Here is a 25,008-nt window from a genome sequence, read left to right as displayed (position 1 = left end):
TGAATTTTTCATGAGATATAAAGGGGAAAAAAAGGACAGGTAGAGAAAATGAAGACAATAGGTAAAGTCTTTAGGGTTGTGCTTTATTTCCTTTGGCTGATTGAAAGAAAAGGACAGAGGCAGGTCAGTGGGGCCAGAAAAGCTGTGAACTTGACAGTGCCAAGTTGCCTGCTGTTGTATTTCTTGGGGGGAAGAAGAGACATGAAGGGAACCAGGCTGAGGCCATGGGGCTAGAATTCCCCACTTTGACAACTTTTGCAAGATGTTTGTGTATACTGGGTTAGAACCTAACTACAACAAGTCAGTGTGAAAGTTCTTAGAACGAGGGTGCCAGTTGCGCTAGACAGTCTGCACATTCACGTTCACTCTGAAAGCTTTTCCTGGCTTGTCTCTGCAGGGCGTGGAAGGTAGGAGAAGGCAGCCCAGCTTTATGAGGGCCAGCTGTGCTTGTGTGTGTCACAATTACTGCCCTAAGACATCAGCCCTTTCCCGCTAGTTGACAGAAGTCCTGCTGAGCTGGGCTGTCTTGTTGAAGGAACTGGTGTGGGGAGTTCTCCTGTGGCCATCTTAAAGGTCACTCTTTGCTCACTTCTTTTTTAGTTCACAGCTACATTTTTTAGGGTTCATGTGGTATTCATGTGGTGTACTGGTTATGCCAAAATAAAGAGCTGGATCAAAGACAAGACATTTCTTGATCATAAGGCAAAGGATCAGTCTGTCTTTTCGTATCCAGAAAGCTAATAGATAAAGGATCCAGGAGTCACTATCTACATAACTGGCTGGCTCCCAGAACCCCGCATAAGTCTTCTAGAGGAGGGCTGTAAACTTAACCTTTGAAAGGTTTGGTTTTATGTCTAGTTTTGTGTTCCATGAAACTTGCTCCCAGAGTCTCTGCCAGACTCACGAAGTCCAACTCTGCCCTTATTTCCTCCTCCTGAGTTCCATCAATCATGGGGTGGAAGGGGTGTGGAGACAGCAGAGGTCTGGTTCACATTCCGTATTCATTGTCAGGTCCAGCTGGCTGTGATCTCGCTGTACTTTAAAAGGACAGGCTTATCAACTCCCAGCATTTTGACATGATGCCTCATTGTATTCTTCCCAAAGTCATGTCATTGTCGCACAGTTATTTAATAAAATCAAAGCAGTTAGCCAAAGCAGACCAGAGACAGCTTCCCGACTCTACTCATGCCTCTCCCCTGAGGGAGGGATCTGAAGCCTCCCCTCTGCTGTGTGTCATTCTGCTTTATATTAGGGCCTCATTTGGATTCTGCTCATGGTCTTAATTCTCTTAATTTTTTTTTCTGGCTCTGAAGGTGGGATGGGTGAGGGCTTAGTTTTGAACCACCTCGTTTCAGTGTTTCCCTGCCTTGCTTCCAGCTTTCTGCTAAGATGTGCGTGCAGGAAGCAGTAGGAGCCACATTTATTTTCCAAGTGCTAATTGACATACAATCATCTTTCGTTTTCGGGGCACATCTTGGTCTGATTCCAAATATTAATTCGGGGACAATGAAACTCACTGCGAGTCAGGCTGTTCAATCCATCTTTCTCTGTTGAATTACTATGTGGAAAGAAGCAGTTCTTATGACTGCTGATACCTGATTTATGTCTCAGAGTTTGAGATAGTGACTCACTGCGTGATTAATGTGAAGGGAAGGAGCTCAGACGCTGGGAAAGGAAGAGAAGAGATGGAGATAAATTAGATGCTGAATATATAAACTAGTAATTGAGATGTCAGCTGCAGGTCAGAATATAACAGATTAGTGCCCCCGATGATTTCGCAGCTCGTGGAGAAGAGAAAGGGAATCGTGTCAGCCCAGCCCTGATTCATGAGGAAACTAAGTTATGATAGACTAACCCCATTCCCTTCACTGTAGAATTACTCTAGTGAGGGAAGACTGGGACAGAAAAGATGGCTGGGAGTCATTTTAGGGTTAAGCATAATGAAATCTCATGCGCACTGAAGAGAAATGTGAATGAGAAAATGTCATCATTAATATTTATAACTAAATGGGTAACTATCCAATAGCCAGCCAGTCTGCAACTGGTAATTAAGACCTGAGACTGTGCTATTGGATAACTAATGTCCCATTTTTATCAATGATTTATCTTGGGTGGCAATCAGGATTTAGAATGATTTAAAGACCAGAATTACTATTCTCTGTGAATTTCATGAAGGAAAATTATGAATTCAAACATTCAATTATGAAGAAGGCTTACAGATTCAGATAGGCTGAGTATAACAGACTGCTTATGAAATGGAAGAACTGGCAAAACATTGGTAAGCCCAACATAGTGGCTCAGGCCTGGAGGCCAAGGCAGAAAGAATGCAAGTTCCAGGCCACCCTAGACTACTTAATGTGTCCCTGTATTTAAAAAACAAAAATTATTGACAAAATTGCCGATTGGCATTTTTGGGGGGTTGGGTCAAGTTGAGTTTCTTGTGTTTCTACAGTTTAAGACATTGAGAACTTACCACTTTTATTCTATTAAAAAAAGAAACTAACAACCAAAACTGAGAGCATTCCTTTTGCAAAGGTGTAAGGGGTATGGCCGCTGCTCCTAATTCTGGTTTGGGTGAAGAGCTGAGAAGACTGAAAGTCTCCATTTCTAATTGCTTCTCCCTACAGATGGTGGCATATTCTCCCCCTGGCCTGGCCCAGCCAGCAGCCTTCCGTCATGAAGTCCCCTCAGGCAAGGGCTGTCCTTCTGCAGCTGCCCTGCTCAGTGACACATGACTGCATGTGCTGCTCCAGCTCACATAGCTTCAGCCCTCTTTCCTTTCTTCTTTCTTTTGTTGGCTTTGTTTTGTTTGAGGCTGGTTCTTGCTTTGTAGGGCTGGCTGGTCTGGAACTCAATATGCAGACCAGGCCCTGAAACTCACAAAGATCTGCTTGCCTGTGCCTCCCATGGGCTGAGATTAAAAGTGTGTGTGCCACCTCATTCTGCTTCAGCCCATTTGTGCACCCACTAGATCCATGTCCCTTCCTTGTCACCCAGGTATAGTACTTAGTAAGGAGACTGGATCGACTTCTCCTCTCTGCAAAGTAGCATTGCTCCCCCCTTGCTCCTTGTACCCCTTTTGTATTGCCCCTCCTGTCCTACCCAAGGACTTAGGCTTGCTCTCAGTGGGAAGAGCATTAGTAATTGAGCACCTGCTCTACAGTGCCAGGTATGTGCTAAGGTTGAACATGGGCTGTCATACTTAACCCTTCACTCACCTAGGAGAGCTGGGCTCAATACTTATCCCATCTGAAGAAATCAAGGTACAAAGAGGTTAAAGGTACTGCTTAGTAGCAAAGCCAGGATTTACCCTAGCAGTCTTGTTCTAGGACCCTGCGTCTTTTACATGGCTGTGTTCCTCTCCAGAATGGTGCATATCCCAGGCCTCAGCTACTCCAGAACTCTCTCATCCACCCATTATCCTTTGGTTTTGATCCACATACTTCTTTTTTCTTTGTTTCTTGAATTATTTCCTTAATCCTTTCCCAAGAGCCTTTTATCATATAAAATAAACAAAATATTTTAATGCTTTCTCCCTGTTCTCAAACAGGAAGCTTGGCCTGTACTTAGGAATTTGTGTAGCACATCCTTTCAACCCAACATGTAGGTCATCAGACAGTCACATGACTTCCAGAAGACCCGTGTGCTCTTGGTATTTCTGATACTGCCTCTGCTGTGTCCTAACACTCCTGTGGAAAAACCATCTTGGTGTAACTCCACAGGTATAGAACAGGAGGGAAAGAAAAGAAGAGTATTCTCCCACCCAGTGAGCATACTCAAAGGCTAAGTGCAGCATGTTCCTCGAATGGTCCTGAATCATTCTCACAAACTGTTTTACAATTATAATCCAGCTGTTAGGCAAAGTCTGTCCTGTGACCAGTTACCAAATTGTATCTAGGATGTAGTTGAGGAAGACTAACACTTGTTACTGGATGGTCTGTTTTTCTGTTGCTGGATTTGTCTCTAAATGCAATTTAACTTTTTTTCCATTGGTAGAAGTAGTTCTGAGTCCCTCGTTAGTTATATTTCATAAATAAATGCTTGTTTTCACAGAGCCTCCCTCAGTGCTGTGTTACTGTGAAACCATCACCACCTGTTGACTTGCTTCTTGCTTCTAATTGCATGTGATGCCCTTTCTTTTCTTTTCCACATACATTCTCACATACCCCAGGCTAGCCTCACCCTGAGCAATCCTCATACGTTTGCCTCATCTCTTGAGTACCAGGATTACAAGGAGAAGCCTTGATGCCCAGCTCCACCTGTGTCTTTTAATGTCACTGTGTGTCCTCAGCAGGCTTTTCAGGACTGGCCCTTCACCCCAGTGCAGATGCTCCCTAGTGTGTGCTTTCTATTACTCCCCTTCCTCCTGTATTTCTTCCTCCTGTGTTTCTTGATTTTTTTTTTACTTGTATCATTTACATGAATATTTTTACATGCTCACTATAATGAGTTTCAGCGTTTTTATATATCTGTTCACAACATAATTGGGATATTTCCACCATACTTGAGAGTTCCCTGGTCTTTGATCCACGTGAGGATGTCCCTCTCTGTGCCACGCCTTTGTGCCTCTTGCCACATATTAGTAGTGTGTTTTCTCTCCTGGATCTGCCTTTCACCGATCCAGTGTTTCTGACATTCATCTATCTGTTGACTGTTTTAGTAATTCAGCCATTTAATCAAATATTTAATCAAGTAGTATTAAAGTATATGGATATATATTTATTATTAATCTAATTTCCTAATGATGGTTCCAAATCTTGTTATAAATATTTCAATGAAATTTTTCTACAATGTTATTGGTAGCCATGTGCTTTGATTTAAGCAATTAACTCATTTTTCATAAGCATGTTTACTTTTATACAGACCCAACAGTGTCCTGTTGCATTGTTTTATCCCCTGTATCAGTGTACAAGAGTCTCCCTCAATCTACACCATCACCAGTACTTGATACTGTGCTTGACCAAACAAGCCCCTGTCCCTGGTTTGTTTTGTTCTGTTTTGTTCATTGGTTTATTAAAAAAGTGTTTCTTGTAGCCCAGGCTGGCCTTGACTCCTGACCCCTACTTGTGCTTCTCAGGTGCTGGGATTACAGACATCTAGTACTGTACCCAGCAGTAATTGTAGTCATTATAATAATACAAAATGCCATTTGAATTTCTCTGATGACCACTGATACTGAGAACGTGTATGCTTATTGAACATTCATATTTTTTCTCTCATATCTTTTCAAATCACATTTTTAGTTGTTTTCATTCTGTTGTTAGGGTCAGTTAACAATGCAGACATTGTATATTAACAGTAGAAATTCTTTGTCATGGGCTGGAGAGGTGTCTCAGCAGTCAAGATCACTGGCAGCACAACTGTCTGGAAGCTTCAAGGCCTCCAAGGGCAGAGGGCACCCAGCACAAATAGTAGACAGACATACATGCAGAAAAACTACCCATACATATAAAAGATTAAAAAAATAAATATTATAAAATTTAAGTTAAAAAATTCCTTTGTCACGTTATATGAACTGTAAATACTCATCCCCAGAGTATGGCTTACTTATTCTTTTAGTGATGTCCTTTGCTTGCTTTTATTGGTTGAGACAGGGTCTCTTGTGGGGCTAGATTCAAGCTTACTATGTAACTAAGGCTGTTTCTAGACTCTTCCCAAGTGACAGGATTACAGGTGCACCCCACCATGCCAAGAGCATTAATGATGTCTTGTTTGATTTTATTAAAGTTCAAAATTTCAACTTTTCTTTTATTAATTAGAACATTAGCATTCTAAGAAGTCTTTGCTGACCACATGATTTCAAAGACATTTTGATGTATTTTCTTCCAGAGTCATTATGACATTAGCTTTTAGGTTTAAGGGACTTGATGGACTTGCTTCTGTAGTGAGTGTAGCAGGGGTCCAGGTGGCTGTTTTAGCACATGCAGCCCTTGACTTCAAGTCTGATGCTGTCACAAAGGACTGCACCATGCTCCCTGCAGCAGCGGGTGGGGCTTCTGCCCTGCGAAATGACTCACTTTCTGTTTGTATCTGGTAGCAGTGAAAGGAGATCACAGGTTGGAGAAAGAATAGAAGGATAGTAATGTTAATGTGGGACTATTTCTTTTTAGTTGTCTGACTTCCACTTGAATTCCCTCTTGAATTCCTATAATAACTCTATGGGACAGACTATTGAATCTCTGTCTTGCTGATGAGAAAACTTAAAGAGCAGTTAAATACACTAAGGGCCTCGTAAGGGATCTGTCCCTGCTCACACCTCCCTTAACCTTCCATTTGATCTTTATGAATATGACCTACCCCTGGCTGGCCTTAGAGCTATTTTTAATGGAATCCAAAGTATTCATTCCGTACAGAAACAGTCTTGTTTCCCCTAAGGCCAGGGTGATCCATCACATGGCAGCACCTGATCACGTGGTTTCCACACAGCTTCCTGTGGTCAGTGTTATTCTGTCCCCTCATGGGAGCCCTTTTCCGTCTAGAGGGCTTCCTTCATTTGTCAAAATGAATTTGTTTATGGTTAAGAATTTAAAGTTGAAGAAAATATAATGTCTGCTGTCCTTAAATACCTACACAGTCCAGAGAGCACCACTATTTGTCATTAAGATCATTTGTTTTGAGCAGCGCCACATTTTTTCCTAGTATAGGACTATTCCTTAAAATTCTGGACACTTAATATCATGACCCACACTTAATTAAGTGCTATTCTATTCCCAACACCCGCACATCACAGAGGCAGCTGAAAGCACAGTCACAGAGGTGCACTGCTGTGAGGGGCGGTATCCCTGCATGGTAGGGTAAGGTGGACAGAGGTCATGGACACCAGAATCACAAGTGCATGACTGTCAGTGTCCTCTGCCTCCTCCTGTCTTGGGACATCATTCTTTTTAGAAGACCCCAGGACCTTAGAAGAGGGTGCTGCCCTGTGTGCTGAAGAAATGTTGCCGTGGACCTTACAACTTCCTCCAAGCTCTTTACATATAAAACCAGAGAGCACAGGACCTTGGGAGGTGGGGGAAGCTGTGGTGTGAGAGAGCAGTTAGAGTGGAAGCCATTACTGCCTAGCAGTTGGAATGGTTATGGGAGTGAGGTGAGATCTTGGTAGCAAGAAGCTGACTTTGAAAAACATGCCATATGGTTGCTTATTTGTAACTTAAAAACAGTCTTGCCATAGTAGAGTCTTGCAGTGTGGCCCCAGTTGTGCCCAAACAACTGGCTTCAGCTCTCTTCCTCCCTTCGTCTCCTCAGTAGCTGGGACTACAAGCTTGGAGTGTAAGGTGTATATGAAGCATAAATGATTTCACTGTTGCAAGGTATCTAATGTGTGTGTGTATGTGTGTGTATACAACTATTTGAAAATATGCAACCAGTATGGGGGGGGGCAAATTCAGTATATGCCCCAAGCTTTTTGAATCAGAGAATCTCACAAAATTTTAATGAGAACAACCAATCTCAAAATTTTGGTTGGGGTAGAAAACTGGTAAAGCAGAATGGTTATGAAAATGGAGTAGACTTTCAGATGAATGTTGGAGCCATTTGTGCTGTTGGAAGAAGAGACATATTAAACTTAGGAGCCAGAAGTCAGGGGAAGCTTGCTGCAGTGCACGTGGCCCCGTCAGTCATCAGAGCATGTGCATCTAGAAACCCCAAAGACTTGTGCTTTGAATATGAGATAATATCCAACTAACCCCATGAAACTTAAACAAGAAAGTTTTCGTGGCACTCATTACGTTACACAGTTGAGCACCCCCCACCCCCACCCAGAGCTGGGCTATAAAAATTCCTGCCTCTTTGCTAAAAGCCTCCACTGGCTTGAGAAACTTCCTTTTGTGATTTGCAGCCTGAGCTTATGTTACTGATGAGATTAAAAACATATTTCACTATAAAAGTTTATGGTGTTCTATCCTCTTCAGTATATGTGGAATTGGAAAGACACTTCTTTTCCACTTGATTTCTTGCCTACTGCCCTGCCCTGTGCATCCAAGTACCCTTGTTCACATACCTGAGAACCTTGGGAGAATCTCCCCAATCAAGGGCATGCTTCCTGACTCTGAGGCACAGTAAGAAGACATTGGAATGAATGCCTCGTGGAAATGTTTGTTGTTAAAACAGTTATTAGCAAATAAAATCACTCAAGCCACCCAGTGGGGTTAATTATGGTATGAAGTCCATGTTACTTTCCTAATACCTACTTACTGAACCTAGATTGTTCCCTGCGGCTAGAAACTTCTATAACCATCAAGCCCAAAATGGAAGCAGAATTTCTGTGGGTGTTTTTCTAGCCTTCTGTTCAGTGACTAGTAATAGTTCCCCTTGGAGAGTTTTTAAATAATATTTTCATTAATTCTTACACTATATTTTAATCATATTCCTCCCCCTTGTCCCTATTTCTCTCAGTTCTGTACCCACCAAACTTTATGTTCTGTTTTATGTCTAAGGAGGATCTAGCTTAGTTGACATGAAAATGTCAAGATAATTCAACCCAGTGGCCTGTCTCCTTCCTTTGTCTTCATTTCAAGGTAAAGGCCTTCCTGCCTTGACCTTCCCCAACTGTAAAACCCAGTACCTGTCTGGCATAGTATTACACACTTGTATTCCCAGCACTTAGAGGTTGAAGGCAGGAAGTTTGCAAATGTAAAGCCAGCCTGGAAGAGCTCATGTAAAATAAACTAAACCTGAATGTCTTTCTCCATTACACCTTCCACTCACAGCCCTCAATCTGAGCTAAAAGGCTCCTGTGTTATCAGTCAGCTTGTCTTCCCTCACTAAAGAGACAAAAGGTAAGAGTCTCTAGGAACTAGGGAAATGGCTCCTCCTGGGTAAGCATTCAGAAGGACTGCATTCAGACCCTCAGCCCCCACACAAGAAGGCAAGTGCAATCAATACTGTGCTTGTTATCTCAACATAAGGGAGATAGAGACAGGAGGAGCCCTGGGCCTTACTGGGCTTCCATGCTACAGAATTTACATCAGGGAGAGACCCTGTCTTGAAAGAATCTGGAAAAGTAATTGAGAGCACTCAATATTGACTTCTGACACCTACATACATGTAAACATATGTACACATACATCTGCACATGGACACACACGTGTATACACACACACACACACACACACACACACACATGCCTCTGTTTCTTTTCCAAAACCATGTAATCTCATCTTACTCTCACTCAGTCCTCTGCCAGTGAGTTTGGCTAACCTTTCATTCATTCATTTAGGTACTTTTCCTCAGTGGTCATCATATTCTTCCATATGTTCAAAGTCCTTTGGTAAATATTATTTATGTATACATACTATTATGTTTATGACAGTACCGGTGATAGCTGTATTTAATACACGTAGACACACATTGAGGTATTTTCACAGAAACTGCTAAAAATCAGATCTTCTCAAAAACCAAATAAGACTAAGCTTTGGGGCTTTTGATTATGTTGGCCAAGAAGATTAGCTGGTAGCATAGAGTTGAGCAGTTTCTATGGAAGTCAAACTGAGCACCCTGTCCCTGAGCAAGAGGTGTGGCTTATCGGAAGTTGAGACCATAGGAATGTAAAATTCTTCACGCATGAACACATTTCAGAGACATACTTTAATCTAGATATTTGGATATCTCTTACTTTGAGAAAAGTTGGGAAATAAAGCAGAGAATAAAACATACCAGGATGTGACTTGGTAGAGAGGTCAGGTAATTTATGATACAAGTAGCTTTATATATCTGACTGGTATCTGGTTCTGTAAAGGAAAAATAGCAGGCATGTCTCTTTCCTTTGGATCGTTCACATCCCCATGTGGAAACGTGTATTCTTTTTCTCTTCAGGGGCCTCCAGACAGGTGGCTTTGCCTGGGAGGGCGAGGTAGAGAACAACGCGTACAGCAAGGCTACAGGGGTGGTCCCCCAGCACAAGTACCACCCCACAGCAGGCAGTTACCAACTCCATTTTGCTCTCCAGCAACTCGAGCAGCAAAAACTTCAGTCCCGGCAACTTCTGGACCAGAGTCGAGCCCGGCACCAGGTAACAAAGCCATGGCTTAGTGTCTTCCTTCTGTTGGGGAGACAAGTTGAGGACAATGAATAGCTTGTTTCCTAAACAGTCACCACACCTGCCCTGGAGTGTCTCAATACAACTTTTGAGCTGTAGCATTAGCGTCTTTGGAAGATGGTGCTGAACTGGTGTTGGGCGTGGTTGCTGAGTCTTGAATTTATAAGACCTTTATTACTACATTTACTTTTTCCACTGAATGATCTTACTAGCCTCCCAATCTAATTCCCAGTTCCTTAAGGTGCATTTCAAGCATCTGTATTCATAAACATACCAAATTTTAGCCTCCTTAAACATGGTACAGGTAAGTACATAAGAGGCCTTCGTGTAACTTGCAATTTCTGAAAAATCTTTGTAAGGTAGGTTGTTTGATTTCTATTCATTCAACAACTATTTGTTTAGTGTCTGCCATGTGCCAGGCACTGTGTTTGACATACCAGCTCCTAGGTGAATGTGTGGGCAGCTATAGTCCCAGTTGCAGAGCAGAGATGGCCCCAGAAGAAAGTTGAGAAAGTTGACTCAGCATTCTAACATTGGTTAGAACCAGTTACCATGTCCTGTGTGCGTGTTGTTTGGTTGAATTAAAACTATTTCTGTGAGCTTCTTTGGTATTTCTTTATGGAGGGAAGAAACCTTTTCCCGCTTCTCCTGCCCTTGGCTTCCTTTTCGTAAATGTGTAGTACATACTGTGCATCAGTTCGTACATGAAGATGAAAACAGGGTTTCAGCCATTGCTTTCTTTTGTGTGGAAAGCCCTCATTATGCCCAGTGTTTTTACATATCAAATACTAAAGGACCTGAGAAAGTCAACCTTGGGGAAGAAAGATTGATCCACATCTCTTGAGGTTTTAGTCTGTGGCTGTCTGACTCTGTTGTTCTTGAGCACATAGCAAGGCAGAGACAGCATGGAGGAAGAGTTTGGCAGAGGAAGCTGTTCACCTCATGACAGCTAGGAAGCAGGGGTGACATACCCAGACCCAGACATACCCATGCCTGGTGACCCACTGCCTCCATCTTGATTATTACATCATAAGGGCTCTAGCTTCATGATCTAATGTTTTTCTAGAAACATCTTCACAGCCACAGGCAAAGGTGTGCTATACTAATCATTAACATGTTAAATCTAATTAAGTTGACAGTCCAGGTTAGCCGTCAGAACTGTTACACAGAATGAAATGTACTCACTGTGCTTTGCCTACACCGGTCACCTGATTGGATATAACTACAGTAGTGTGACCAATCAATTAATACATCATAATTGGGAAGCTATAAATGCAGGCAATTGTGAATAGCTCTTTGGATTATTTTTACTAGAGAAAACTTCAGGCCTTTTAACTAGGAAAGCATAGAATGTTGTCTGGTGCTACATAGAAATGCCCTCACTTAGAGAATCTTTGAAGCAGGAGAATCAAGAAAGCCAGTTTGCATTTTCACAGCCACAGATGTTAATATGTGTTTGACACTTCCTTTTATCAATCTATGTAATTTTCTTAAAGCTATTTATAGTTCTAAACTTCCCTCATGTTAATTACCCAGCACTGCCAACTTTACCAAGATGCGAACCTGTACAGACATGTATGAATATAGTCAACAAATCAGTTGAATTTATACCATTGGTGCCTTTCCCTCTCCCTATAAATTTGTGCTTGTGTGCATGCCTGTGAATGTGGTACACTGTGCATGTGGAGGTCAGCTTGTGGAACTCCATTCTGCCACACAGGCTCTGGCGCCTGTCAGGAGCTTTAGTGTGGAAGCAGGCGCCTTTACACACTGAGCAGTCTTTTGGCTCCATTGGTCATTTTTGGGTTTTGGTTTTAGTTTTGGTTTTTTAATTGAAACTATAAGCAATTTGTTTGTTTTGTTTTTTTTTAGTTACAGACTGTGTGGGTATGTAATGTGCCCAGTGCTCCTGTACAGGTCAGAGGTCAGCATTTGGGAATCAGTTTTTTCCTTCCACCTTGTTGGTCCCAGGGGTGGAACGCTAGTAACCAGATTTGGCACCAGTGGCCTTTACCAACTGAGCCTTCTAGGCCGCCCACATGGGTTCCATTTAAACTACATTTTAACACACTGCAATGGTAAGCAGCATCTTCAACATAGAAGGAGCTGTTTACAGAGCACTCACATTTGGGGAGGAAAGGCCTGGTTTGCTAAGTCCCCGCTTTTAGAGACCGCTGCATTCTGAGTACTTCTTGTTCTTTGACTGCCTTCCAGCAGTTCACATTCCTTTGAAAACTCCGGGCACCGCTACTCTCGTGTGGATTTTTTTTCAGTGAGGATTATCCTAGTTTAGTTTCACTGAATTATGAAGTATATGGAAAATATGTTCTTTCAGATCTATCAGAGTATCTGTCTTAGAGAGGAGGCAGAACTCCCAAGAAGGGAGTTATCCTGTGTCTCCTGGAGAGGGAACAGAAAATCATTCATCACAGTTTATATGTGGTGTGTGTGTGTGTGTGTGTGTGTGTGTGTGTGTGTGTGTGTGTGTGTGTAAAAATAATTGTATCTCTACCCTTGCTCTTCTAAGCCCTACCTGATTTAGGTAAAGGTGAGTAAGGGTCAAGTGCCAGGGTGTGGGCAGCAAGAGAGACAAATCCTTCCCGCTTAGATTTGCAGCAAGGCAGCAACTGTGGTGTCAGGTGTTCTAATCAAACACGTTAGAGATTCAGAGCACTTCATTCAGAAGACATTGAGTAGTCACTCTGCTGCAGAAGCAAAGTCCTGCTAGAGTCAAGCCTTTGGTTTTTAGCTTAGCTGTGCTAGACCTGACCATCTTAAATACCACCAAATAATTGACTGAAACAGGAATTTCATCTTAGTGTGGCCTTTATCTCTTCCCTTGTGTTATTTTGCTTGGGGTGAAGATGGTATTTACCTAATGAACTCACTTTTAAGCCATTTTTCTAAAGTATAGGTAACAGTTTGGCTAATTGCCTCTTTATGATTTAAAGTTAGGTTTACCAAGCATGCATCCTCAGGTGAGCTGTTTGGAGACTAGTATGTTAAGGTGTCTTCATATTTACTATTATGCTCGGGTACATAATCATACCGTATAGATAGTGAGGTCATTCCCCTATAAAGAGCGCCTTTCACATAGTGATCTCTTAATAAATGCTTGGGTAGATGTGTGGCTTTTCCTCCATTGTGTGCATCCTCCTCTGCCTTCAGTCAGGCTGTAAGATGTTCATTTGGGGAGACAAGTTCTGACTCGGGTATGAGCTTGGATATAGCATATCCAACCATCTAGACGGAGTCAGGCTTGCACTTTGCTGCCGCCTAGCATTGTGCTCACAAATCTAGAAACTGCCGTGAGCTGAGTTCACCCAAGGTTGACAGACATTTCCTATAAATAACCTTCGCTGGCCGTAGCATCTGTTGTGGCTCCTCAGCTCAGCCATGGTAAAATGAAAACAGCCATATATGATGTGTGTGTGAAAAACTGTGGCTATATTTCAATAAACCTTAATTTACAAAAGCTAGCAGCAGGCTGGCTTTGGCCTGCAGGCCCTAGTCTGTATATCCCTAATCCAGGTGAGCAGAAGAGCCACTTAAAACACTCTCCGTTCATCCTGTTGCTCATGCAAGTAGGGTGGGGAAAGGCTTCAGCTGTTTTCATTTCCCACAAGCTCCCAAGGGATGCTAAGGCCATTCTCTCAGGGACCCATCCAGAAGGAAGAAGATATGCATTCATTCATATTCGTCTCCCCCCTACACTCTCGTGTGTGTGTGTGTGTGTGTGTCTGCCTGTTTGTCTGTCTGTCTGTCTTTATATCTTTATGTCTGTTTCTCTGGTAGGTTGTTTTTCTCTCTTTTAGAAAAACTATGTATTTAACATAGTATCGCTCTTATAAAATTTCATGCAATCATTTTTGTGGGAACTTTGTTGCTATCATCCCCACCCCATGTCCAGCCCCACAGCCTTCTCATAAGTAAGTTATCAGAGTACCTCTTTGCTCATCCTTCTTATCAGGGTACATTCTGCTCAGTGATCTCTGCTCCTGGATTCACGTCTTAGAATACACAAGAGATAAGAACAAAATCCTCCCTTCTGTTTTGTTAGTAACGGCCACTGCTTCATGCGCTCTGGCGTGTTCAAGCGCTCTTCCAGGCGCTGCTGTGTCTTAACTCGTGTAAAATGTGTTTCAGGTGCTTAGCAGCCTTAGCCCGAGTTAGGGCTGGGAGGTGTTCTTCCAGACTGATGTTCTCTTGCCTCCCCACTGACGGCTGCTTCCTTCTCCTACTGGCTTCCTGCCTCTGTAAGAGAAAAGTGCAAAAGTGCTTTTCTTTGAACTGAGTGGGGGACTTGCTGGGGCCACAGTGACTACTGGTGACATCAGCATGAGTAGCACCTCATGCTGGGGTCCGTGTGGGGAGCTGGAGCAGCCATGAGGCACGACTGACCTGATTCTAATTGGTGACATTGAACTGATGTTATTCTTGGCACGGGCAAAGCCATTACTCAGTAGTCTCTGTTAAAGTGATCCTTTGTTAAACTTCTGCTCCCAGCCCCAGTCCCCTGCCTTCCCTCCCACTCTCTTCTCTGCCTCTTCCAGACTGAAAAGGAGCCCAAAAGACAGAAAAAAAGTTAAGGACATTCTGGTGGCCAAGGCAGAATCGCTGAAGTCTCTTTTTGCATCAGTGGGGGCGAGGAGAGATTTTAAACACATCTGACTTTGTCACGGGTTCTGTTTTCTTTCCAAAGGCCTTCCAGTTTCCAGAGCCCCAGTTTGCCACATGATTAGCACATCCCAGGGTAGAAATGCTATTACATCTGCTCTTCACCTCCTCTTCCCACGGGGGGAGGGGAGTGGGGGGAACCAAATCTAACTTAAATCCTGTGAAGCAGCCAGTAATGTAATGTTCCTCCAGTTAGTAGGACCAGGGCCTTAGCATTCGCTGGGGTGTCTCGTCTGTGTGTAGGAATATCTGGGAGGGCCTAGGAGGTGACTTATTGCTCACAATGTATATGTATTCAGTACTCACAGGTGTGGTAGGAATTCCAATATAAACATCCAAGTCTTGTTATTTTGCTCCTAAAAGTCCATTGTATGTGTCTAGAAAACCTCAGCCTCCCGTGAGGATGAGTTGTTTCCCTCAAGATCTAGCTGCCCAGTGTTTGGGAGTTGGGCGTGGGGCTGAGTAGAAATCCTTCTCTTCTTCAAGTAGTAAGCTAGGCAGGGAGCTGCTAGCAGGCTGGTCCTGCAGGAGGGGGTCCTTAAAGCCTTGTGTGTGGCAGGGAAGGCTCCCTGTGGGCACGAAGAAGAGGAGGCCAGATACAGGTACTGCTTGGAGTATGGACTCAAATGTCGTGACAGGCTGCGTCTTTTTGGTTCTTTTCCTATGTGTGTGTGCGTGCACACTTTCCCCCTTGACCTCTATCGGGAACTCATCTAACACTTGTGCTTCTAGCTTTTCATTATTTATTTTTCCTAGGACACTCTAATGTAGTAGATTTTGCCAAGCTAAACTCTCTTCTTTCCTATTGAAAATACATGAAGAATGTGTGTGAAAACTGCCCTCGCTGGCTTTGAAAATGGTCACTCAAGACGAGCTTTGGAGTTCACAGTGCTTGACTTAAGTCTTCCCTGTCCGGGGCCTGACCTAGAACAGGTTTTTGGAAAGTCTTTGAATGTCTTTTTTTTTTTCTCTCTCTTTAATTGGGAAGTGATGAGAGAGACTTTTGAGGGACCCACTAGGATTCTAATTCTCAAATGAAACATTCCCAAATGTGACCAAACCAAGCATTATATTTGTATTGATTCACTGAGTCACCATAACTGCCTCAGATCAGCCCCATTTTTTTTAAATGGGAGAAAAAAAAATCACTCTCTAGAGTCACATAAGTAAAAAATGGAGACACTGGCATTGGAGCCCAGGGCTGTCAACATCTGACATTAGAACTCCACACTGTGTGCTGCTTCCACGGTACAGATAGGAGGGATGCACTCAAAACTATACTGCAAAGTTATAAGTCAGCTATCTTAACCTCTGGCTGTTCGTATGCATGGCCTCAAGAGGAAATGTTTGTTAGCCTATTGAAGGCCTAGACACCATCCCGGGCGCCTCACAAGCTTAGTTCAGTAAACCATGATGCTCCTGAAATGTTCCAGAGGCTTCCTGATGCCTTTGTACACCGCTGTCTCTTCAGCCTTGGCTCGTTATTTTTCTTTTAACCCTGTTACTTATGATGCTGTTTTATTTTTATTTCTGTTGGGTGTTACGAGAAAACTGCCAGAGGACATTGCAGGCATCTACTAATGTGAATGTTACTGACATTTTTGCATAATTAATATTAGATTTGCATGTTTAATACCCAGTGACTCTGAGTCTTAATGACACGCTAAAAGACCATAGTTTGCTGTGTTGATTTGTTGGTGATAGTAAAAGAAGTCTCCTGATTACCATCAGGCTGCTCTGTGAAGCTGCCGCTGTGATAATTTCTCTCTGTGTCAGATGTATGTTGTCTCTAGTCCACTAATGAAGATCCGACCCCACCCCACCCCATCAGAGCACCCGCTAATCCCAGCTGTGCAGGCCAGAGGCCTTTGGAGCACTTTTCCCTCTGTTCCTCCTCAGAAGGGCTTCATCTGCTCCTTTACAGTCGTGTCACTAATGAGACATATCTATCAGCTTTCCTGCTGTTGCACTACTGTATACAATCATACACACGCACACACGCACACACACACACACACACACCCGAGACAGAAGAGAAAGGTCAGTGCCATCTCGCCATCCCTTTGCCAGACTCAGCTTGGTTGGTAGGTGTTCGTGCACCAGCGACTGCGGAGTGGGCTTGTTCAACTAGAGGAGTAGTTCTTAACTGCAGGTCACATAGCAGATATCCTGGGTATCTCAGATTTATGATTCTTAGCAGTAGCAATGAAAATTATTTTATAGTGGACGTTCACCACAACATGTATTAAGGGTCACAGCATTGGGAAGGTTGAGAACCACTGCTCTAGATGGTTAAGGTAGGGTTTGCTACAGAACCTGTCCTGCACCCTGCCTTGTAATTTCTGTCTAGGCACAAAGGGAAACTCAAAGAAGTAGCTTTCTGTAAAATGATGAAAGACATTTTTAACAGGAAGAACTCCATCTATCTGAGATGGATGCAGGCACAGGAAAATTGCTTGATGAATACATGACAGCAAGGTCTGTATAAGATATGCACAGTAAGCCAACTGCATATGATTCTGGGCCAAATAAAACAAACCATTCATTTCAGGACAGAGACAAGTCAGAGATCTATAAATTTAAAGCTGTGAGGGACTTTACAGTGCTTTTACTATTTCACTTCACTAATCAGACAGATGTTATAAGATTCCAACATGTTATTAAGAAATCAGGGACCCTAATAATACAATTAATTCTCTGTAGCTACTAGCAAATAAAATGTGGAATACATCACTGAAAATAGAACTGTTTTCTTTTGTTAACCAGTTGAATTGAGCTCATTGCTTTGTTTTTAACTGACTTTCTACAGATTGCACATCAGTAACTTGAAAATCCAAGTCTCGTGACTCAGAACTTTTTGAAACCTGACATGCTACCTACCACGAGTGGGAAATTCATGCCATGAAACTGCTTCATGTACAGAATTACTAAAAGTCTTGTATAAAATGACTTTAAGGCTCCATGTAGAATTCAAATTGCATGTTTGAACTTGGGTCCCTTTTTTAAGATGACTCATTATATAAGTAGACGTAGTCTATAATCTAAAATATTACCCAAGCACTTGGAGTAAGAGATACTCAGAGAGTGATTGTGTGAGTGTGTGTGCCCAAGTTTGAAGGCAGCCTAGCCTCAGATTGAGATCTTCTCTCAAAAATAAATAAATAAATAAATAAATAAATAAATAAATAAATAAAAGTCAGCTGCTCTTAATGTAACTTTTCTTTGTGGTAAAAATGCATATAAAATAAATACATCCTCTTAGCAATTCTGACAGTCCAGTACAGCAAGGCTAACTACTGTGCGTGTTCACTGGACCTCAGATCTTCAGAGCATCCTTGATGCAGGATGGAACCTCTCGGTGAGCAGCGTTCCCTCCTCTTCCTCTCAGCTCCTGGCACTGCTGTTACTCTCTGTATAGGATCTGGTTGCTTAAGGGTTTTCATATACATAGACTGTTGTGGGGTTTGCCTTTCTGTGACTGGTTTATTTTGCTTAGCATCACATTCTGAAGTTTTATCCATGCTATAGCATGTGGAAAAAAATGTCCCCACCACACATGAGGTTTGCACGTCCAATGTCCTAACTATAGAGACATTGTGTTGTTCTGTGTGTATCACAGTTCCATTTCCATTCATTCATCACTAAATGCTTAAGTTGCTTTTTTATCTTGGCTTTCTCAATATGCTTCACCAGACCTTAGCTACACATTGTATTGTAATTTCAACTTGGAGGTTTTACTTAAATGTCTATGCTTCTCCCAGAAGTAGAAGTTGGTTAAGACAATATTAAATGTATCCTGAGAAAAGGTCCAGGCTCATAAAATGTTAATTAGCTACTTATTTGGACAACTAAGAAGGGGTATGTAATTAATTTATTCACAGTTGCTAGAGAAAGGGGTATGAGAATTAGTTAAAAATGGATTAATATCAGGATAAATGATATTCTTTAGAAGAGTATCTGTAGATTGTTAACACATTTGTCCAAAGACAGAAATGGCTTGTAAATTAAAGGAGAAAAACAGCATCAGCACCAAATTATGGTGGAGCTCTTGTGGAGTACAGGCCATTTCTGCACCATGGCCAAAGGAGAGTTGAAGAAATTAACCCTCAGAATCTTCAGAACAAAAGAATATGAAGAACAGTGGAGATAGCTCAGTTGGTCAGATGCTTGTCAAGCAAACATCTCTCTCTCTCTGTCTCTCTCTCTCTCTCTCTCTCTCTCTCTCTCTCTCTCTCTCTCACACACACACACACTCACACACACAAACACACCATGATCTCAGCCAGTGTGGTGTGTGTGTGTGTGTGTGTGTGTGTGTATGTTCAAAATTGATACTGTCAGTCTACTCAAACATATGTTACAATTTTACTTATATGAGTAGCAATTATAAATCTATCCCATGTCACTTTGTTACATTTTACTGTTAGTGTTAAGTTTGATAACCATATAGAAAATATATAATCATATAAAGCAATAACAGGTCTGCCTTTATAGATATGACAAGATACTTGAGTGAAAAAGCAGGCCTCAGAACATCAGTTGTCATGCGATCCCATTTCTGTAAGCACATAGAAATGTATGTGTATACACAGAGAAGTCTTCATATGTTGAGATGACAGCAGGCATATCCCTGAGTAAGAACTGGAGCTGACTTTTAATCCTATTTTCCATTTTCTAATGAAAATGTGTTAAGGAAACTCAAGTGTTTGGAGAAAGATGAGCCTTCTGTCTGCTAAGATTTTGTGTGCATATGAGATTGTGTTTATACCATCCTCGGCCAGAAGAGGGCAAGGAAGGAAGTGGGGGGCAAATGAGAGCCACCAGTCATCTGAGTTTAGAGCGACCCCAGAGTACCACCCTCCACCTGCTTCTGAGTGACTGGCTCTGCTGTTAGGTGGGGAGTGGGGCTGCTGATGGAGCAAGGCAGGCCATCTTCCATGTAGTCAAGCTCAGCGGCCCTGGCTCAGGCCGCCAGTGTCTAACTCCAAGACTGTTAACAGTGTCTCCCGTTTGGTAAGCAATGAGGGTTCTGGGGCTTACAAGTACATTCAGTTATCTGGTTTTAATCACCTTCATTGCACCTCAAATGTTAGCAAATGCAGTTATAGGAACTGTCTATTGAAGCACACTTGTTTTTGCTGGTTGATAATATGAATTTCAAAGTTGTTCTATCCAGGTAAGCACCTGTATTTGCTGCTTACACAGTACATCATCAGAAGTCGTAAGTTCTCCTTCCTTGTTTGTTGGTGTTAGAAATGGGAGGATTTGCTAGAGCACATTGGGTAGGTAACTCAGTATCATGTCTCTGGCTTTTGTGTGGCTGGGGTCTCTCCATATATGAATGGTACCTCTTCCGGGTTTCCGCTCTGCCTAAGCCATGGCCCTGCTCAGAGCACAGCAGCACCAAGAGCTGTGTACTTACTTCCTCCTTAGCCTGAGTCTTGTCCCAGCTGACAGACATTGTAAGTGGGAGACAGCCAAGGACTGCATACGGTGAGAAACAAAGGCCTCTAAGAAGCTTGCTTTTGCCAAAATATAAACAGCTTCTTCACCCTCCCCTTGACTCTCTCAAAAGTTGTGGTGTGCTTTTTAACTGGAAAGATCTCAGCCTGTTGGTAGACAAGTGTGTGAGTAGCAGTTTGTGTGCACTAGAAAGTGTGCCATCCTTGTCAATGAGCTGTCAGAGAGGAGACCTTTGGAAGTAGCTTTGTGTGCTTATCAATGGGCCAACAATGAGAGGGTTAAAGTAATCCTATCTGCCAGGAAACACTAGGGCTCCATAAAAGCAGACCTGTAATGGGTGTGCTTAGACCACTGGCAGAAATCCTCTTCCCAGTAGTTATCCTAGTTAGGTCAAAATCTGATGTAGAGAGAATGCTACCTTCAAGTGTTGGTCCCTCTAGAGTAAGAGGGCCATGCAGAGCTGCAGCCCTGCTCAAACAGAGGCCAGGTGCTGCTTGCCCTGCCTTGGTGCTCCAAGAGTAAACTGAGTCTCTTAGGAAGGGAGCTCTGCTCTATCCCAGGCCAGGCTAAGTGTAGGCCAAAAGAAGTGTTTTTCCTCAAAGGAAAAAAAAAAAATTAAAGCCTCCTAGAGTTTAATCTCTGGACAGCATTATCTCTCTAGTAAGAGGCCAGATCTTGATTCCCCCATGACCTTCTGTGACCTTCCCAGTGGCAGCCTGTGTGCTTGTATCAGAAATCCCTCCTTCATGCCCAGGAGCACCCTGTGTTGTGGGAGAAGGCTGGCCTTTCCAGTCTTTCTCCTGGGGCCATGCCAGCCCTCAAGCTGTGGTTTTCTGAGTCTCCTTGCTGAAGTGTGGCAGTTTCCCACACCCAACAAAGCAGCAGGAGACATGGATCTGTTGAGCAAGCCAATAAATTCACTTCTTACCCCACTCTCCTCACTTCCTGCTCAGCAGGACAGCCACTATCATCCCTGTGCTGATGATGGCTGTGTGTCTTGAGGAAGAACTTCATCTACTTCTTCTGTCCTCTTAGGCACAGTTATCAGGACAGAGCATCCCAACAGTCTGTGATTGGTGAGATTGGAGGGTTAAATTGCAAGATACAAAGCAGGGAAGGGAACCTGGGGAGGAGGATTTCTGCAGTGGTCTAAGCGCACTCATCACAGGTCTGCTTTTATGGAGCCCTAGAGTTTCCTGGCAGATAGGATGGCTTTATCCCTGTCATAGTTAGCCTCAGCTTCCGTGTGGTGCCTAGGGACTTGTCTCCATTACTGAACCTTTAACATTTCTGGTGATGTCTAGCTGGTATGTCACTATAAGCAGTGGTTATCACTTCATTGTCCATTGAGTATATAAGAGTGTGGTCACCAAACCACAAGCCACAGACAGCTTCTTACTGTCCTTGGAAAGAGAAACTGCAGTCTATGTCTGTTGTATTGAGGCTTAAGGAAGCTTGAATCTGTGTTGACTGAGAATTAGTTAAATTGTGATTACAATTAACTGTACGTAACAGCTAACCTCCTATAACCAATAGCCGAGCTGGGTACATTAGAGGGTTTTCCCCATATAATTAGAAATCTGTGGAAGTAGGCTCTTCCAGACACTGTGGTGCCATCAGAAACCCATGCTCCTCCTGCTTGTCTTCAGCAAACTTATTGACTGTGTTCATCCTACCCTGTCCATGCCTGGCAGGTTATCCATGCTAGCAGGAAGCAAAATAGTCTTACTAGGAAGTGAGGAAGATGTGGTCATGTCCAGGCCAGCTGAACCTCCCAAGGAGGAATCTCTCGACATTTGCTTCGCTTTGCCCTTTAAGGACCTCAGTATCACAGAACCCTGTACAAAATTTGCATTTAGGAAAGCGAACTTTCTTTCATTTGGGATCTGTAGAGAATTTGTTTATACTTTTGACTGTGAGTTAGATAAATGCCAGATACTCTAAGTTCCAAAATTTGGGAAAAGACCCTACCCCAACATTATATCTTATTATACATATCTTCTGTGTTCCTATTGTTGTTACTAAAAAACCCAGTTGTTACTTTTATATTTATTTATTATTTATTTTTATTTTCTGTGCATTGGTGTTTTGCCTATATGTATGTCTGAGTGTGCCCAGTCCCCTAAAAGTTGAATTACAGATCGGTGTGACCTGCCATGTGGGTGCTGGGAGGAGAAGCGTGCTCTAGGAGAGCAGTCAGTGCTCTTAGCTGCTGAGCCATCTCTCCAGCCCCAAGCTATTACTTTAAAAAGAAAATGAATAACTGATATCTCACTGTGTGTTCAGTCTCTGTTCTATAAGGCCCTGTAGGTACAACAGATGGCTAGGAGTAAAGGATTCACTGCACAAACAATGTAGGACCTGAGCTCCCATTCCCCAGCGCTTCCCAAAGGCCAGCCTACACCCACAGCTGACCCCAGGCCTCCACATATGCATTTGTATGAGCAAGCACACACTCCCTCAGAAAAACATTTAAATACAAACAGTAAGAAAATGATGATCAAACAAACCCAGCCTTTTTCATCGTATACTATCCAGAAAAGAAGAAAAGTATATTTGCAAATGGCTGCTCTACATGATGGAATGGCCACTTTGATAAGAACTACACAAATACATGTTTAAGTGTTCAGAAGACGAAAGGATTACTTCTTCCATAAAGAATTGAGTAAAAGTGATCTGAGAACCTAAACATATGTTTTCATTTTAAGAGTTTGCGTTCCCAGCTAGTGAGCATCATCATAAGACCAAAAAAAAGATGTTGGAAAAATGCATAGCCAGCTGCCATGGCAGAGGATACAGATAGGTGAGCCCATCTGTTCTTCAGTCCCCTCAAACCGAGGATGAGGTTTGGGAAGGACTGTGTGTGTGTGTGTGTGTGTGTGTGTGCCCCCGCACGTACGTGTTATGCTTTGGTTAGTGTTTAGGCACCTTTGTTGAATGCCTGATATAGAATGATCTGTGTGATCTTCATTTAACCTCCACCAGCAATGTGGATATAACTGCCTATAAGAAATTTGAAGCTCAGAGAAGTTAAGTAACTAGATTGCCCAGTTAGTGAGCATCAGACCTCCATTTGAGCCCAACTACAAATGAAGAAAAGACTACCACTTTCCTAAAGTCCCTGGGTCTCTCTGTCTTTCACTGTGGCCCAATCTGAGTCGACAGCAAATAGATCAACTTGAACCACTCAGGTCCTCTCCTCTGCCTTAGAGACCTCTGTTTCTAGTCAGGCCTCTCAGTCAGCAGTTATTCCACACAAGACCTCTCAACTCAGTCTGTCTCACATCTCCCTAGCCAGAGTTTGGAACTTAGTTCCTAAAAATGAGATGCCCCAATGTCATAGAAAAGAGTTGCTGCACACTTCCCCACATCCTCCCAAGCCGTGTTTTAAATCTAAAAACGACAAAGTGATGTGGTAAAGGCTGTGGATTCTACCAGGTCCATGTATGTGCAGATAACATTACCCACTTTATATGTTGTGTCTACGGCAGAAGTCAGAAGTCAATTTCAGGGTATACTTTTATTTAAAAAGCACTCTATATTTTGTCAGTCATTTTCACTTAATAGGATTTTACAAAGTTCTTTTTATAGTGCATGCTAACTGAAAGCAGTGTTTATACTATTGAAGACCAGTAACAACAACAACAACAAAAACGCTTTCTATTAATGTAAATAAGACTCCACCTCAATGAATAAGATAGAAGAACCATCAAGAATGATTTCAGCATCAACCACAAATCTCCCCACGTGTGCACACGTGCATGCATGTGTACACACACACACACACACACACACACAAGTGGAAAAAAGAAAATGCTAGCTAAGCATCCATTTGGAAGAACTGTACCTTGACCTGCAGCATGCGCCATGCTTAGGTGTGCTGTGGGTCTTTATAGGGCCCACCTCGTGCAGAAGGCACCCCATGTTGGTGCTGCAGTTATCAGGTAATGTATTCCTATAGTAAGCTTATTTTATTTTAAGTGTTGTCTAATGTCACATCTCATGTTAAAATTGTAGATCAGTGACGTGTTTCTGTGCTGGGATTTTGAAACTAGCCCTCCACTTGGCTCGGTGGCTCCTAGTTTCTGTTTGTGCCTCATTTCCTCAACTGCTTGCTCACAGTGCGCAGGTCACATGGGCTTCTTTACTTTGCTCCAACCTGTAAACCTTCTAGGGCAGTTCAGAGTACTGAAGTGCTCCCGTGTCCCAGCTGTGTTTCCAGATTATTTCCTCTGACCAGAGGACGTTGATTAAACACTCCCTGAATTGAACGTGAAGGGAACTAAGTGGAGAGAGTAACTGCTTTCTTCACTCCTGTGCAGTGGCTAACTCACAGTTCCCAGTTTCTGAGTTGGTGTGCTCTCAAAAGAATATGGCGACTCTTGAGAGATCTCTCTGCTCTGAATCAAGATCTATCCTGACAACCTTAGGGAACTTTCTCCTAACACTTACTGACAGTCTGCCTTTGCCTTTGCCCCTTTGATTACAGATCAGCTGCACACAGCCAGGAGTGAGGACTGAGCTCTCCATCCATCATTTTCTGTTTTTTCTTATAGGCAATCTTTGGCAGCCAGACACTACCTAACTCCAGTTTATGGACAATGAATAATGGTCCAGGCTGCAGAATTTCAAGTGCCACAACTGGTGGCCAGAAGCCAAACACCCTGCCACAAAAAGTGGTGGCACCTCCAAATTCGTCCACCTTGGTCTCCAAGCCCCCATCCAATCACAAGCAAGTGCTCAGAAAGCCGGCATCCCAGAGGGCTTCCAAGTAAGTCATCTGTAGCGCTATGTGCAGTTGCCAGGGTTATATCAATTCTAAGCTAACAGTG

The 25,008-nt window shown here is 42.9% G+C and overlaps 1 protein-coding gene across 12 annotated transcripts in view; it reads left to right on the top strand.

Annotated features, from left to right (window-relative positions):
* The window catches only part of Ttll5 (tubulin tyrosine ligase like 5), a 221,247-nt gene that overhangs the window by 155,695 nt on the left and 40,544 nt on the right, over positions 1-25,008 (top strand). For 10 of the 12 annotated variants that reach the window (XM_052185375.1, XM_052185370.1, XM_052185368.1 and 7 more), the window contains 2 exons: positions 9,814-10,009; positions 24,733-24,947. In XM_052185375.1, coding sequence (XP_052041335.1) covers positions 9,814-10,009; positions 24,733-24,947 — 411 coding nt within the window. The remainder of the gene's footprint in view (positions 1-9,813; positions 10,010-24,732; positions 24,948-25,008) is intronic. The other 2 variants (XM_052185379.1, XM_052185380.1) reach the window with 1 other exon arrangement.

The sequence above is a fragment of the Apodemus sylvaticus genome, chromosome 6 (genome assembly GCF_947179515.1).
Source record: "Apodemus sylvaticus chromosome 6, mApoSyl1.1, whole genome shotgun sequence".
Lineage (NCBI taxonomy): Eukaryota > Metazoa > Chordata > Mammalia > Rodentia > Muridae > Apodemus > Apodemus sylvaticus.
Note: the sequence above shows the minus strand (reverse complement) of the source record. Positions and strands in the feature narration are given on the sequence as shown.